The sequence below is a fragment of the Lonchura striata genome, chromosome 4, assembly GCF_046129695.1.
Source record: "Lonchura striata isolate bLonStr1 chromosome 4, bLonStr1.mat, whole genome shotgun sequence".
NCBI classification, from domain to species: Eukaryota; Metazoa; Chordata; class Aves; order Passeriformes; family Estrildidae; genus Lonchura; species Lonchura striata.
Window position 1 is genome coordinate 17,322,440 of NC_134606.1, and position 13,598 is coordinate 17,336,037.

A 13,598-nucleotide genomic window follows, 5' to 3' on the forward strand; every position below is an offset into this window, starting at 1 on the left:
CAAAATTGTTCTGAAGGACAAGGGCAGTGCTAGAATGATATACTTGTAGAATACTTAACATAAAATTCAGAGGGAGAATAAATCACGTGAAGACAAAGACACACAATGTATAAAATAGATTACTTGTGATGGATGTTAACAAAGTAACTGTCAATCAAAACACTGTGAAGTTCCCAAAGTATACAGAAAAGGTGATGTTATACATTCATATAAAAATCAAGTGTAACATTTTCCCAGCAAAGCCAAAGCCAGGAATGCTGACTGGTATAAAGCCAGAGCACCAGCTCCCTGCCTCCAGAGAAATGCCTGATAAAAGCCTCTGCCTGGGCTCGTTAAAACAGCTTTATCACATTTCACAACTGAAGTCAAACACACAGTTTAATTTATTAGCATCCACAGACCAGCTATCACAGAACTCTCCCAGAGATACAAGCTTAAAGAACCATATCTCTAAACTATCAGACTATAAAAATGAATTTGGGAAAGACAGATAATAAATTCTCTACAGTCATTCATATGCAAGTGCCATTCTAATGGTGCTTTTAATCAGGCAGTGGACAAAAGTCAAATACTTTTGGAGTATGCATGCCAAAAATCATAACTAGAAAGCTTAAGCTGGTATAAAAGTTAAAATATATGACATCTTCTTGATTAAAGCCTCCTAGATACAGCCTTGAAAAATGAGAGAGGAATGAGCACACCCTGTTTTACCATTATAATAGCATTTAGTAAAGACACTCATAAAAGCGGAGGCACATCTTATCAAGTGTAAGATGGTACAGCACTGATAAAAATAATCTGAATAAGAAGTGCTTGAAACTTCAAAAGCTTCGCTATTGCCTGTGACATTGACTTTTCATGTTAAAAAATTGTTTAAAGTAACTGTCTTCAGTTTTTATTTATGGAAGAGAGAACTAAGTTCATGCTACATATCAAACATTCAAGAGATAAAACATTCTTAGAAAAGATAGAGTTCATAAAAGGGTCACTGACAAAGTTTTCTTTCTGAAGATCCAAATGCAATAAATAGTTGGAAAGCAGTGCAAGTTAAAGCTGTGCTTCTTTATTTATTTGGAATACCTGTTCAGATCATAAAAGAATTCTAGAGGCCCTTGAGAATCCAGAAAGCCTTCCATCAAGCTTCCCATAGAGATGAGGAAAAGTTGATGGTTGTTATTTCTTGCAAGACAATTATTCCTACCTCATCCCAAATTCTTGAGAACTGATTCATACAGAGTTGTGCACTGCCAGGGCATAACTTACTCCCAGCACAAACTGGGAACAGCTGATCTCCATGGAAGCAGTAACCTACAGAGCTCTTGTAGGATGAGAAAAACTACCATCAACAGGGACAAGCTGAAATCTTTCAGTTGTGATAGGCAGATAAGTTGAAATCTTTACCCTATTTTTAATTTTCCAATTTCAAGTCAGTAAGCTTCCAACAAGTTTGAAAGTTAGAAGATAAAAAGCAATACTCAAAACCAAGTATCATTTGCAAAGGATAATTTAGAACCTATCAAGTAAACTTCCAGAGAAGTTATCCATTTTGTTGAAACAGAATGGAGGAAAAACTATTTAGGTGACAACTGGGAAGTTGTCTGGGAAGTCTGCCACTGCTGAGCATGTTAAATCACAGGCTGAGGACAGGTGGAAGGCTGCTGTGGAAGGGACAGCAGTTCAGACTTAAAACTATAAACAAGACAAAAATCTAAGACATACCAAAGAAAGTTTTTGTCCTATTCAGTACTATAGAATCTTGGCTATGTATTTCATCCATTTTGGGTACCAGGCTTTAAATGTAAGATTCACTTTAGGGCAGGAAACAGTGTGTATCAGGAAAGATAAATTCTGGAATAGATTAACCAGCAATGTCATAAAGCACCCAGTAGTAGTGAATTTTAAGTACATTGAGCAAAAAACCATCTGAACCAGAATATGAATATTTGATCCTGCCTTGGGGTATCAGGAGAAACAGGAAGACTTTGCAACTTCTCTTCTAAAACATTTTTCTGTGATTCCGTGGGTTTTTACTGCTTTTATCTCAAAAGTACAAATTAAATCCAGTGTAATAGAATTTTTGAGCTGGATTTTGTATCAGGCTTTTGCCTTGAGCAGGCTGTATGGATTACACACAGTTTATGCAGTCAGCTTGGTTAGTCACTGTCTGCCTAGCATTCAGAGACAAATACAGACATGTAAACTTGACTGACTATATGTCTATTTATTTTGTCCTCAGCCTGAAAAGTCACAACTCTGTCAGCAGTAGGATTTTTTTCTTTTAATGAAATGAAGAAATATTTCCTCAATTTTTTTTCTTAAATGAAGGTATTACACAAAAATCTCAGCATTCTTTGACAAAGATTTGTTTCCAAAAAAGTAAATAATTGACTCTTAAAAGTTGCAGATTTGGTGATTTGGATTAGAAATACTCTCCATTATTTTTAATAGGTAAACAGGTTCTCTTTGATATTTTTATTTGCTTCTCACATTGGTATTCTTTTGTATTATATTAGCCTGATAAGATCATACTAGCATTACAAGGCGTATTGTCAATATAGTTGGGTATCCCCTACAGCCCCAGTTTTGGCTTATGAAATTATGGACTATGCAGGAAGAGACATAAGCTTTGTTTCTTCCCTTCTCTGTAAGAAATTTCAGAATCTGAAGGATTAAAGTCAACTGTTCAAACATTTATGAGTAAATGCATCCTTTTCAAGAATAACAGAATGATCCTCAGTTACAAGCACTGTACTGAACTGCAACTGCTGCAAAGTTTTCAATCACAATTAAACAGGCACTGATAGATCCAGAAGATCTATATTAATTGTTTAAGTGCAAGGTGCATTTAATCAATACACACCCTCCTTGGAACACAAAGCATTCTGTGTTGTTGCAACAAGAAACTACCTAATGAACTGTGTGTTTACTATTACATACTCATTAATTCTAACACTACACCTGCAGAATGGAAAGTACACCATCTCCACAGGCAGCATGGTGAGTTGCTACCTACCAAATAGTGGTTTGATAATGCCATCAACGTTTTCTTGCTCATTTTCATGGAGGAATTAGTCACTCAACCGACAGCATTTCTGTACGTATTCTTTGTGAAAAGGCTTACATGAAAACACATTATTAATGCTTTGGGTTCTTTAAAGGAAAAGAAAAATGCACCAAAAAAAGCCTACTTTCTTCTAAATTGTTCAATTGAAAAAGTCCTAACAGATTGTCAGCCTAGCAGTAATTTAAGTGCTGTTGATTAAAGCAACTGCTGCTAAAACATTGCTTAATAAGACATTAGAAATTTACTGACACCTTTTAGATAGTTTTACTATCTAAGCAGGTCAAAATATTCCTACCTCTACATTTCTAAGTATAAGCAGTCATTTTTAACTCAGGCAAAGTAAAACAAGCTAAATTAAGATTAGAGGTTTGGTTTTTTTAGTACAACATGGGCTTTTAGCTGAACACCTCCCATATTTTCAAGAACAAGAAAATGTACTGATTCTCAAGTCTGGGGTGGTTCAAAGACTTTAGATACAGGAAGAGATGTTTATAAGTCTCTATTGAAACACAGAATTGTTTTATTCTAGTTTAGCATGAGAAAATTAGCTGAATACAAACAAAAGGTGTAACTGACAAAAGTGTTTTTATGAGCCAAAATAATGTCTAAATATTGTTCATCCCTGCAAGTTAAGCAATCAACAAGGTGTATAAGTCTGCCTAATTTTAAATCCTGCTAGTGCACATTTTTAGTAAAGATTTAAGGTACTGGGACAAACTTGACAGCAGGTGTGCCATGTAAAGAACTATGTCACTATACCCTCAGTCATGTCTGTTTCCTCTTCTCTTTAACCTCCATGTGCCATCTTTCCTCCAGTCTATCAGAATTCTGTTTTATAAAACGTGCATTTGAGACCACCAGTTCCACTGGATGCATCATGTACTCTCCTCTGACAATCAGCCAATCAAGAAAGAAGCATGTAGCATAAAAATAACATCCCTCTGAGGAAAAAGATTATGCTAAGAAAGTCAGAAAGTGCCCACTTATGTCAGGGATTCACATGTGCTTCCAAGTGACAAATAGACAGAAGCAGGAGTTGTTGCTTGAGAGAGTTGGAGGTGTCAATCTCCTGCAAAAAGGTTTGTAGTCATCATCATGTAAAAGAAGGCAGAAAGGGCAACACTATCACCTGTCTACCAAACCCATCCTGCTCTTTGACCTCCTCTTGCCCATCTACCAGGCAGAGAAGGCTGGAAGCAACATCTTTGAAGCAAACAACATAGGGAGTAGATAGATCCTAGGCACAAAGGTACTTCTCTCATTTACCCAGTTCTGGAAGGTAGACTGGGAAGATAATGCACAATGTGGCATTTAAAAAAAAAAAAAAAAAAAAAGAAATTGGGAAACCCCATTTCATCACTACCACAAAGATCAATGAATGATGCAGTATATAAAGTAGACCTAGTTACTTAAACAACAGCATGAAATTCTCTGTCTTTTAATCATATTGCACATCCTCATATCTAGTTTGTTTATTTTTATTTCTCTTAGACATTTTGGATTTGGTAGACTGTCTGTGTAGGAAGCAGGGCAGCACCTAAGTGTGTGCGGATGTCAATTACAGCACCTTTTTAAAAATAACAATAAATTTTAATGCATACTTGTTTCAGTTACCAGCAGGTGGATGCTGCCACCACAAATTACCTCAAACAGCCTAGATTTATCTTTCTTTACTGATAGAATTACAACAGGTGATACTTTTTATAATGTCACATCAGAAAACATAATAACCTCAAGTGTCCGTAAATCAACGTGGAAAATAATACACAGAATAGAAAGAGTGAATCAGAAGATGCACAGTATACAATTCACTTTCTGAGCACTGGAATACAAGTCAACAGTCAGAATGATTAAGGAGATCTGGGTATCCTCTGGTTAAAACCAGCTGTATTGTCAAAATTCAAGACCTATGGTGATCTGAGGAAACACCTATCATACTGCTACCAGCACACAATGAAGTAAAACACGAATCTGTGGTTGCATATCCCTGATATACCTCTGTTACATTGCTTCAATGGACTATTCTTTAGGACTTTTCTCCTACATTTTTTAAGATTCAGGATTCAATTATCTCTTCTAAAGGCAAGAGAACAGCACATCCCAGAGTCCACTTGCTCAGGAACCACTAAAGCCACACACATAAAAGGCATTTCTTGGTCTTTGTCCTTGCCTTCCTTTTAGCCGCTCAGGTAGGGACTGTAATCCCACAGTGCACTTGCCATTCTCCCCTGCACAGGGAAAGCACATGCACAGACAGGGATGCTCCTGCCAGCCACGGTGCTGTGTCTGTCTGTCTGTCTGTCTGTGTGTGTCTGCGTGTGTCTGCGTGTGTCTGTGTAGGGGCTTCCCCTGACCCGAGGAAGCCCCTGCTGCTGCAAAATGCCAAGGAGCGGCTGGTGCAACATGCTTTGGCACACTCTAAAACAAACAATCTCAAAAAGGGTCAATCTTTCTCCAGTGTTCTTTGAAACTGTGAGCTGTGACATTTACGTTAAAAAAAAAAAAACTAAAACATATTAGTACTGGTGCAGGGATTTTGAAAATGTTGTTATAGATTGTTAATTTATGGTGCTTAGCATCCTACTTATTAGCCCAAATCTCAATGTTCAGTTATAATAGCACTTCTGACAGATGTTATATAGTGTGACTTTCAAAAGATCAAAAAGATCATTTCAAGTTGCATCATGTACCCATGTTAAATTATTTTTTTAAAAAACAATCTTTTTTCTCTTTTTCAATTTACTGCAAATAATTTGGATAGATCTTTTCTTCATATCTTTTAGCACAAACTTGTTTTTCAATGTGTTTTTATTATAACATATTCTGTAATATCACTGAAATTTCTAAGTCAAATAACTACATTTAATTTTAAAATTCCTTATTCATTGCAATTATTCCCACTGGTATCAAAGAGTTTATGAATAGTCACAATAATCAAATTACCCACTGTGATGACATGCTGTTCTGGTTGTTCCCACTGTGAAGAATCAGACCCATCATCACACTTTATGGATACTGTTTACCTTTCTAATAAATCCTAAATATTCCTTCCCAATCATTAATAAAAGTTTGATTTAAAAAAGTAAGATTTTCTCTACTAAAGCCTAATAACTACAGCAATATTCATAATACATCTCTCTGGAGATGTAGAGAGGTAACTGAAAATTGTGAGAACAAGAAAATATTATCAGTAAAATTGAAGGGCTTTTTACCTGTCAATAAAATAGCAAACCCTTTCTTACTGACTGCATGATATGGATCAACCACTTTGAAGTCCATGTCCTAGGACATACAGAGTTGGAATATTTCTTTTTATGCCGTCACCAATTAGCAACTTTGTGGCATATGGGTATAATGCACTGTGTAGTGCTAAGCATTTAACTGTGCTTGGAGATTATGCATTATCTGGTGAAAAATACCTGGTAGACAAAGAAAGATATTATCTCCTACAATAAAATCCAAACATTGAAATGCATTATTTTTCTGAATAGGGCAAACATTTATATTTTAGAATTCTCTATTATCATGCCTTCCACCTGTAGTTCATTTCTCCAGTGGACACATAAGAATCTGATTTTCACACCACTGTTTGTGTTACTGCAATATAAATTATAAACATAAAAGAGAATCACAACTATAAAGTGTAACTCTAAAGAAATTTGTTTTATAGGTGAAAAAGAATATAAAAGAGAAACAATATATTTATTTTCAGATCTCTGACAGAGAGCTCCTTTTAATACCATATTAAGTCTCTGCTGGGCTGCCAGAAATAAAACACAGTATGAGCTCAGATATACAGCTTTTATTCTGTGTTTGGGTTTATTCTTAGAGGTGAATGGATTCAATATATTTTCAACCCAACCACATATTTTAAACTGCTGCCAGTTTATTGCTATCTTCAGATCTCCCAAATTCATAGAAATAAATCTAGAGCCCAACCTCCTCTGCTGCTGCATGCATGAAGGTGATAACAGAAACAATCTCTCCTGTAGCGTGTGAGAATGGAAAATGATGAGGGGGAAAAAAAAATCAAACCATAATCTGTATGAGCCTTAGACTCCTGTAACAGAGTTATGAACTAATAATTGAGAACATCACAGAATAGCTGGATTCCATGCTTTCCATAGTTCTGTAGGCTTCAAAACACAAACAGTCCATACACTTAACACTTCTCTTCCTAATTCTACCTGGTGTACTCAGTGGGTAATCCAGGCCAAACACTACTTAGCTATCAAAGCAATGGAAAGCAAAACCCTTGCCAGAGAAACCAGGATTCTGAAAGAACAACTACAATAAAAAAAACAAATGCCTATGTTAAACTGTAGTCCATTTGCTTTTGATGCAGCTACACATTACAGTTCAGGCCAAACATTATGGAGACCAACCATCCCATTAACCACCTCCACCTGCTCTGCCACACTGTGCTCCAAATAATGAAAATTTGGTATCTGCACTTCTAATATCCCAGCATAGGCCCAAGCCTATTAATTGAAGTGTGTGCTGATAAAAAAGGGAATCCTATTTGGTTCAGACTGGGTCCTTGACTTCCAAGACCACAACTGTTTGCTAATGTTTTCTCTTTCATCTCAAATAGGAGCAATGGCCTCTGCCCATAGGAGACAATAAATGGTGAGCATTTTTGGCAAGGAAGAGTTCAAATACAGTCAATTTTAGAACCTGAAAGAATGAGAGGACAAGCAGAATTGGGGAGGGGGGTGGGGAGATGATAGCAGGACAGCCTGGCAGGCATGCAGATATCTATGAAATAGTGAAGCAATCAGGCGTTGTATTTTTAGATACTTTCTTTTTCAAGTGCCAAAGATTCCGAATAAATCACAATGGCAAACTGAGAGGCCGAGATGGGATAGATTACAGCTGAATGCTGCACAGATCAAATATTCAGCTCCAACCCAAAGCAGGAGTCCTAAGTGCTTATCTGATACACTGTAAAAGCTTTCCATGACACACACCAGCTACTTCTTTGATGCTACACTTACTGCTAGGTACCATATCTGCCTTTCTACATTTCAAAATGTCTAAAAACCCCTGGAAAGCATAAATTCTCTAAGCCAAATATACCTGAAGCTGGTCCAGATGTTCAGTTATTTATATATCAACTCTCTGAGCACAGGTATTAATCCTGACACACAGAATAATTAAGAAGAACTCTGTAGTAAAAATAGTAAAAATTGTAAAAATTGTATTTGCATGATGGAAAAAATATATTGATGGAAAGCCTGCATTTTCAGTATTCATGTCAAATATGACTCTCTGTAACAGAATTTTGTATAAAATTACTTCTTTACATTCACTGAACAGAGGAACTGGAGATGGAGGTAGAATTCAAATTTTATACAGAGGCTTATGCCACAGTCAGTTCACTCAAGTGTCAATTGTTTCCTCCATCCTGCAGGAGTAGAATATATATTTTACACAGAATATATTTGCATCTCCTTGAATGCCTATCACACATATATAACCTTTATTAGTTCATGAGTCCATTTAATTTACTCCTTCCCTTGTGTATTTGCAGATTTCAGAGAAAAAGTATTGTATTTGGAAGCAGCACTTCTAGCACAGTCTAGACAAGATGGTCCAGCACCCTTTCTATCTGAATCTTAAGTGTCCAATGAAGAAGAGTGTCTGGTGACAACAGATCATTAGTAAAAATAGTGATGCTGACTCTTGACTGGCAGCATGTTCTTTGCATGGAACTCCCAGACAAACCAGCTTTGACACTGGTGTGAATATTGGTGCAAATCACTTGGAGTCACTGGCTGCTTTTCATTGTGTCAGATGAATCCCAACTGGGATATAAAGAAATTGGTCCAATACATACCACTAACACATAATAAATTTTGTATCTCAATGTGTGAGATACAAAATCTGTTTCCTCCTTTCCCTCCTCCCAACTCTTCCTTTTTTTTTTTTCCTGCAATTGTTTCACAGTATATTTTTACCATTTTCTTACTTTTTCTTAGCATCCATTTTCCTAAATTCCTAATTTCAGCTTATTCAATATATCATTTTTGTCCTTTTAGCACTATTTCCTTTGTCTTCTAAGAATGCCCCAAGCAACAAGACCAAGTCATTCATTAAAAGTAAAAGTGAGCACTAGTGCACAAGGATTTCTCAGAGGTATGGCAGAGAATATTTAACTCTAAGTAAACTTAAAGTTGGATAAATGCTGCTTAATAATACTATTTGGTCCCCTGTGGTACTTCTGCCCACAATATAGAAATTACAGCCTTTCTTTTAACAAGAATAATTTGCAACTGCCTTGTCTAATAACTGAAACTCTTAAAATCTTGTCATAAATGACACCATAGCTTTCATAAATATTTATGGTTTTTGAATAGGCATGGTCATACTGGTCAGCACAATGCCCATTCTGAATTCATCACACCCGAAAGCAAAGCAACCAGTTGCTGTAATAATGTCTTATTCATATTAGAATTCCCAACAGCTTAAGTTTGTCCTAGATATTGAACCCACAGGACATTTTGTGATTAAACTTGTTTTTACCCATACAAACTTTTACTGATAATCTCCCTCTGCTCTTCTCATTTTGCCAAGACACTGCATGCCTTTACCCAGCAGCGAATGTGTTTTGGCTATCACTAGCACAAATACAGCTTTCTGATAGATAAAACATTGATAAAGACAATTTCATGAGGCAGAGGGATGAAACAATTCATCCTTACAATGGCTCGGTATTCCACAGAGGAAACAGTCTCATACTTCAACAACTCTCAGTGGTGCTTCAACTGGCATTAATTTGAATGCCTTTGAATCAGAAGGTGCCCTGCAAGGTGCAAGATTAAATGTAAGGAGAAGATCAGCTTAAGGCAGTTACTACCTGTTAAAAGACACAAAATGTTGCTTTTTTCATTAATAATTCTCATTATTCTAGCTGCCTGTGTGTTATTTGGGCTGTATTTCATTTGGAAAAACGAAATTGAGGAACAGTCACATTTTTGTTGGCTTCATTTTCTGACTCTCGTGCACGAACATCAAATCCCGGTAACAACTCCACCGCAGGCATTACCATTTAAAAATTACTAACATTTGAAGCTGTGATTCTGTTTGAAGAGAATTAATGAGAAAAAAAATCCACCTTCCTTGTTAAAAATGCAACAGACAGGTACATTTAGAAATGCTGATGGCACTGAAAATGAGTTGAACGTTTAAGAGCCTGGAGGGAGACAGCTAGAGAAAAGTGTAAAGGAAAGTTTAGACGAAAAAGGGCCAAAACTGTGGGAAGATGAAAATAAATGGGCTCTCTCACATAAGAAGAAAGCCCAGAGGAGTGAAGCTAGACACTTGTTAGCTTCACATCACATCAAGTCACACTGGTGATGAGATATCTGTTGAGTAATGTGCATTATTCTCCAAAAGAAAGGAGGTATTTCCTTTTAGCTCTGTCATTTTTATCTTTCTGTATTCTTTTTCTGGCATAAAACCTTATTTGTGAGAAATGTTTTTCCCACAGTATGTCATGTTTCAGTCATATTTTTCTTGCTCTAAAAGAGTGCAAAACTGTAACTTACTTCTTTTCACCATTACAAGCATGAAATGAATTAAAGCTGTCATTAATTTTTAAATTACTACTACACATGCATATCAGGAGAAACAAAAGAGAAAACACATCTAATATATGGCTCAACTGAAGGCAATTTCCATAAAAACATCACCTGGGTATTTCCTATTACTTGCCCAACACGAATTCAGATATTTCCCCAATTTTTGTATGAACACTCCTGCTACCACAAACTATATCTGTAAGAAAAGCCATTAAGCTTTAAACTTTCTTCATGCCTCAATACCTACATTAATGATTCATAAACCAAATAATTCATCAACAGCAGCTGTACAAATCCACTGTGTGTAAATCATGACCTCAGTTTTGTTTAGCCTGAACAGTCCTGCACGGTGGTTGCACAGGTAGCCAAGAGCCTGCTCGGTGTTGGTCTCTGATGTTGTATGTGTTATGGAAAAACAGTTTGACTTTCAGACCTCTAACAGACTAGAGCTGGAAGGCTGAAATGGTACGTGAAGGGAAAAGCCTAAATTATTACTTGCGGGGGGTTGGATCTGAAAAGTAGCGATAAGTATCACAACACCACTTTAGTGCCCACGTCCCTTGTTGGATAATTATAATTACTACACACATTTCCCAAAACTTTAATGAAGTGCAAAGGCAGATATGGATTTACAATTGAGCTGATAGCATCATCAAATAAAAAATTCCCTATCCCCAGTGCAAATGATCTGGTATCCTACATGGAAGGCTACACATTCTAAAATATTAATAAAGATGGGACATTAAGAAACTAGAAAAACCAGGTACAGTCCAGCAGGGAACACATCTGTAAACCTCTCCGAGCAAGCAGAAGATGCATTTTGAAGCATTAGAAATCAAGCCAATGATGGGATTGCACTGTGTCTTTCAAACAAATTGTTGGTAAGGCTACTATCCTACACTGCAATCACAGTTTATGAGAAATCTAGCTGCACAGCAAGAAACATCTTTTCTAAGAAAAGAAGTTTGCCCTGGTTTTGACTGCCTGTTTTGCAAAGTTTTTCATTAACTGCCCAACTGTCCTCTCTTTATCCTGCTGGCTTGAGCTGAACACCTTTCTTGGCAACATCCTCTTACATATATTGCACACAAGAAGCTTCATTTTTAAATAACTGGGGGAAAAACTCTTTTGTGAGTTTTGGGAATCACAATCCCTGTGGAGGATGGCAAGGCATGGTTTTTTCCTCCTTAAAATGCAAGCTATCCTGGAGCCCTTCTCAGGTGAATGTGTAATTGCAATTTGAAGTACAGAGAAAGAAAGGCACCAAAGAAGGCTTACCAGAAGAAGCTGGTCTCCATCAAACTGTTGCCACTTAGGCATTAGAGAGGTACAACGGAGACCAAAGCAGGGAGGTGTTAGGGCGCCTGACCAAAATTACCTCCTGGGAGCTGGTAACTAGAGGTTGTGCCTTGGAGGTTCATTCCCAGCCCCAAGTCGTTTCAGCAAAGGCAAAAGTACCAGTTGGGTGAGAGCAGGCATCTTAAGGCATCATTAGCGAAGCCCCTAAACGCTTCTTAGCCCGAGATCCCAGGCATTAAGCGTTTGCTCACTGTCCCCATAGACACACACATTGGCCCACGGGTGCGTTCGCGCCTCGCAAGCGGGCAGGGAGCTCGTCCCTCCCCGCCCCACGCCAAGTTGCCAGACTTGCTGCCCAGAGGAGAGGGGACGAGACCCCAGATTAACTCAGAGAAGCAGCCTCGCGTCCCCGCGCTGCCCGCGTCCTACCGCCTGTGGAGCTGGCCTCCTCCAGCTGCGCCGAGATGCTCTCCACTCTCCGCACGTCCATGCCGGGAGGCGGCCGGAGCCGCGGAGGGAACGCGCGGCAGCACCGCCGCGCCGGGGCCGCGGGAGCCGCAGCGGGGCCGCGGCGGAGCGGAGCGGGAGCGGGGCTGGGCGCGGCGGAGCGGAGCGGGATGGGAGCGGGAGCAGGAGCGGAGAGGGAGAGGAGAGGGAGCGGGAGAGGGAGAGGAGAGGGAGCGGGAGAGGGAGCGGGAACAGGAGCGCGGCCCCGCCTCGGCAGCGGCGCCTCCCCCGCCACCCGCGCGGCGCGGGGCGGGCTCGGGGCTCCGGCTGGCCCGCCCGCGGGGCCGCGGCTGCGACCCCTTCCCTGCCGGGACAGGGAGGGCTTGGGCTCGCTTGCCTCCCCCCCACGAGCTCCCCGGGGCCGCTGCCGCCGCGGGGCTGAGCCGGCAGCCGCGCCCCGGAGCGGGGCGGCCGCGCGGACTGCCCCGAGCCGGAGCCCGGCCGGGCCGGGCCGCCCCCCGCTCTGCGGCCGCTCAGGCGGTGCCCGCATCACCTGTTAGCCGCCGCCTGCCCGACACGGACCGAGCGCACGGAGCTCCCATCGCAGCTGCGCCCCTCCAACACCTCTGTCGGGCTAGTGCTCTGGGAGCACTCCCTAAGCCCCAGCGTATATTTTGGAAGGGATTGGAAAAGGCATTTTAAGACACCTTCTTAACACCTCTAGTTTATCAAAGCCTACTATGACACATGACATACCATTTGAAAATGCTTCAATAATGATAGTTCTCCCTGTTCAATTTTACACAGTTAATTTTTCAGTCTTTACAATTTCATCTATCCCTGTGTGAATAATGATGTGTTTCAGAAATCCCAGCTCCTCTCATTGTGTTCAGCCCCAAAAAATTAAAGTAATTTTTTTCAAGGCACATAAGGGTTATAGGTTTAGTTACCTAATACCTTATCTTTGACATCTTATTTCATATTATTCCTTGAAACTTGTATTATTAAGATCCTTATGAGCTGAAAGATAAAGGAGTCATTCCTATGCCGCATTGCCAACCAATGCTTTAGGAAAGGACTTGTATATCCTTTTATTTAATGGGATAAACTTATTTCTGATTCAACCCAAAAATGATGGAATGCTTGAAGTTTTGAATGGAGAAACCACAGTGTAGTGTAACGCTTGCCAAGAGCAACACAATGTC

At 39.4% G+C, this 13,598-nt stretch overlaps 1 protein-coding gene across 3 annotated transcripts in view; it reads right to left on the reverse strand.

The window, feature by feature from the left end:
* Positions 1 to 13,020, reverse strand: part of KCNIP4 (potassium voltage-gated channel interacting protein 4) — a 384,367-nt gene extending 371,347 nt beyond the window's left edge. The window contains exon 1 of one of the 3 annotated variants that reach the window (XM_021554440.3): positions 12,947 to 13,020. In XM_021554440.3, the coding sequence (XP_021410115.1) occupies positions 12,947 to 12,995 (49 nt within the window). In that variant the 5' untranslated portion in view covers positions 12,996 to 13,020. Of the gene's footprint in view, positions 1 to 12,375; positions 12,507 to 12,946 lie in introns of those variants that run through there. The other 2 variants (XM_021554439.3, XM_021554445.3) reach the window with 2 other exon arrangements.
* Positions 13,021 to 13,598: the final 578 nt, after the last annotated feature.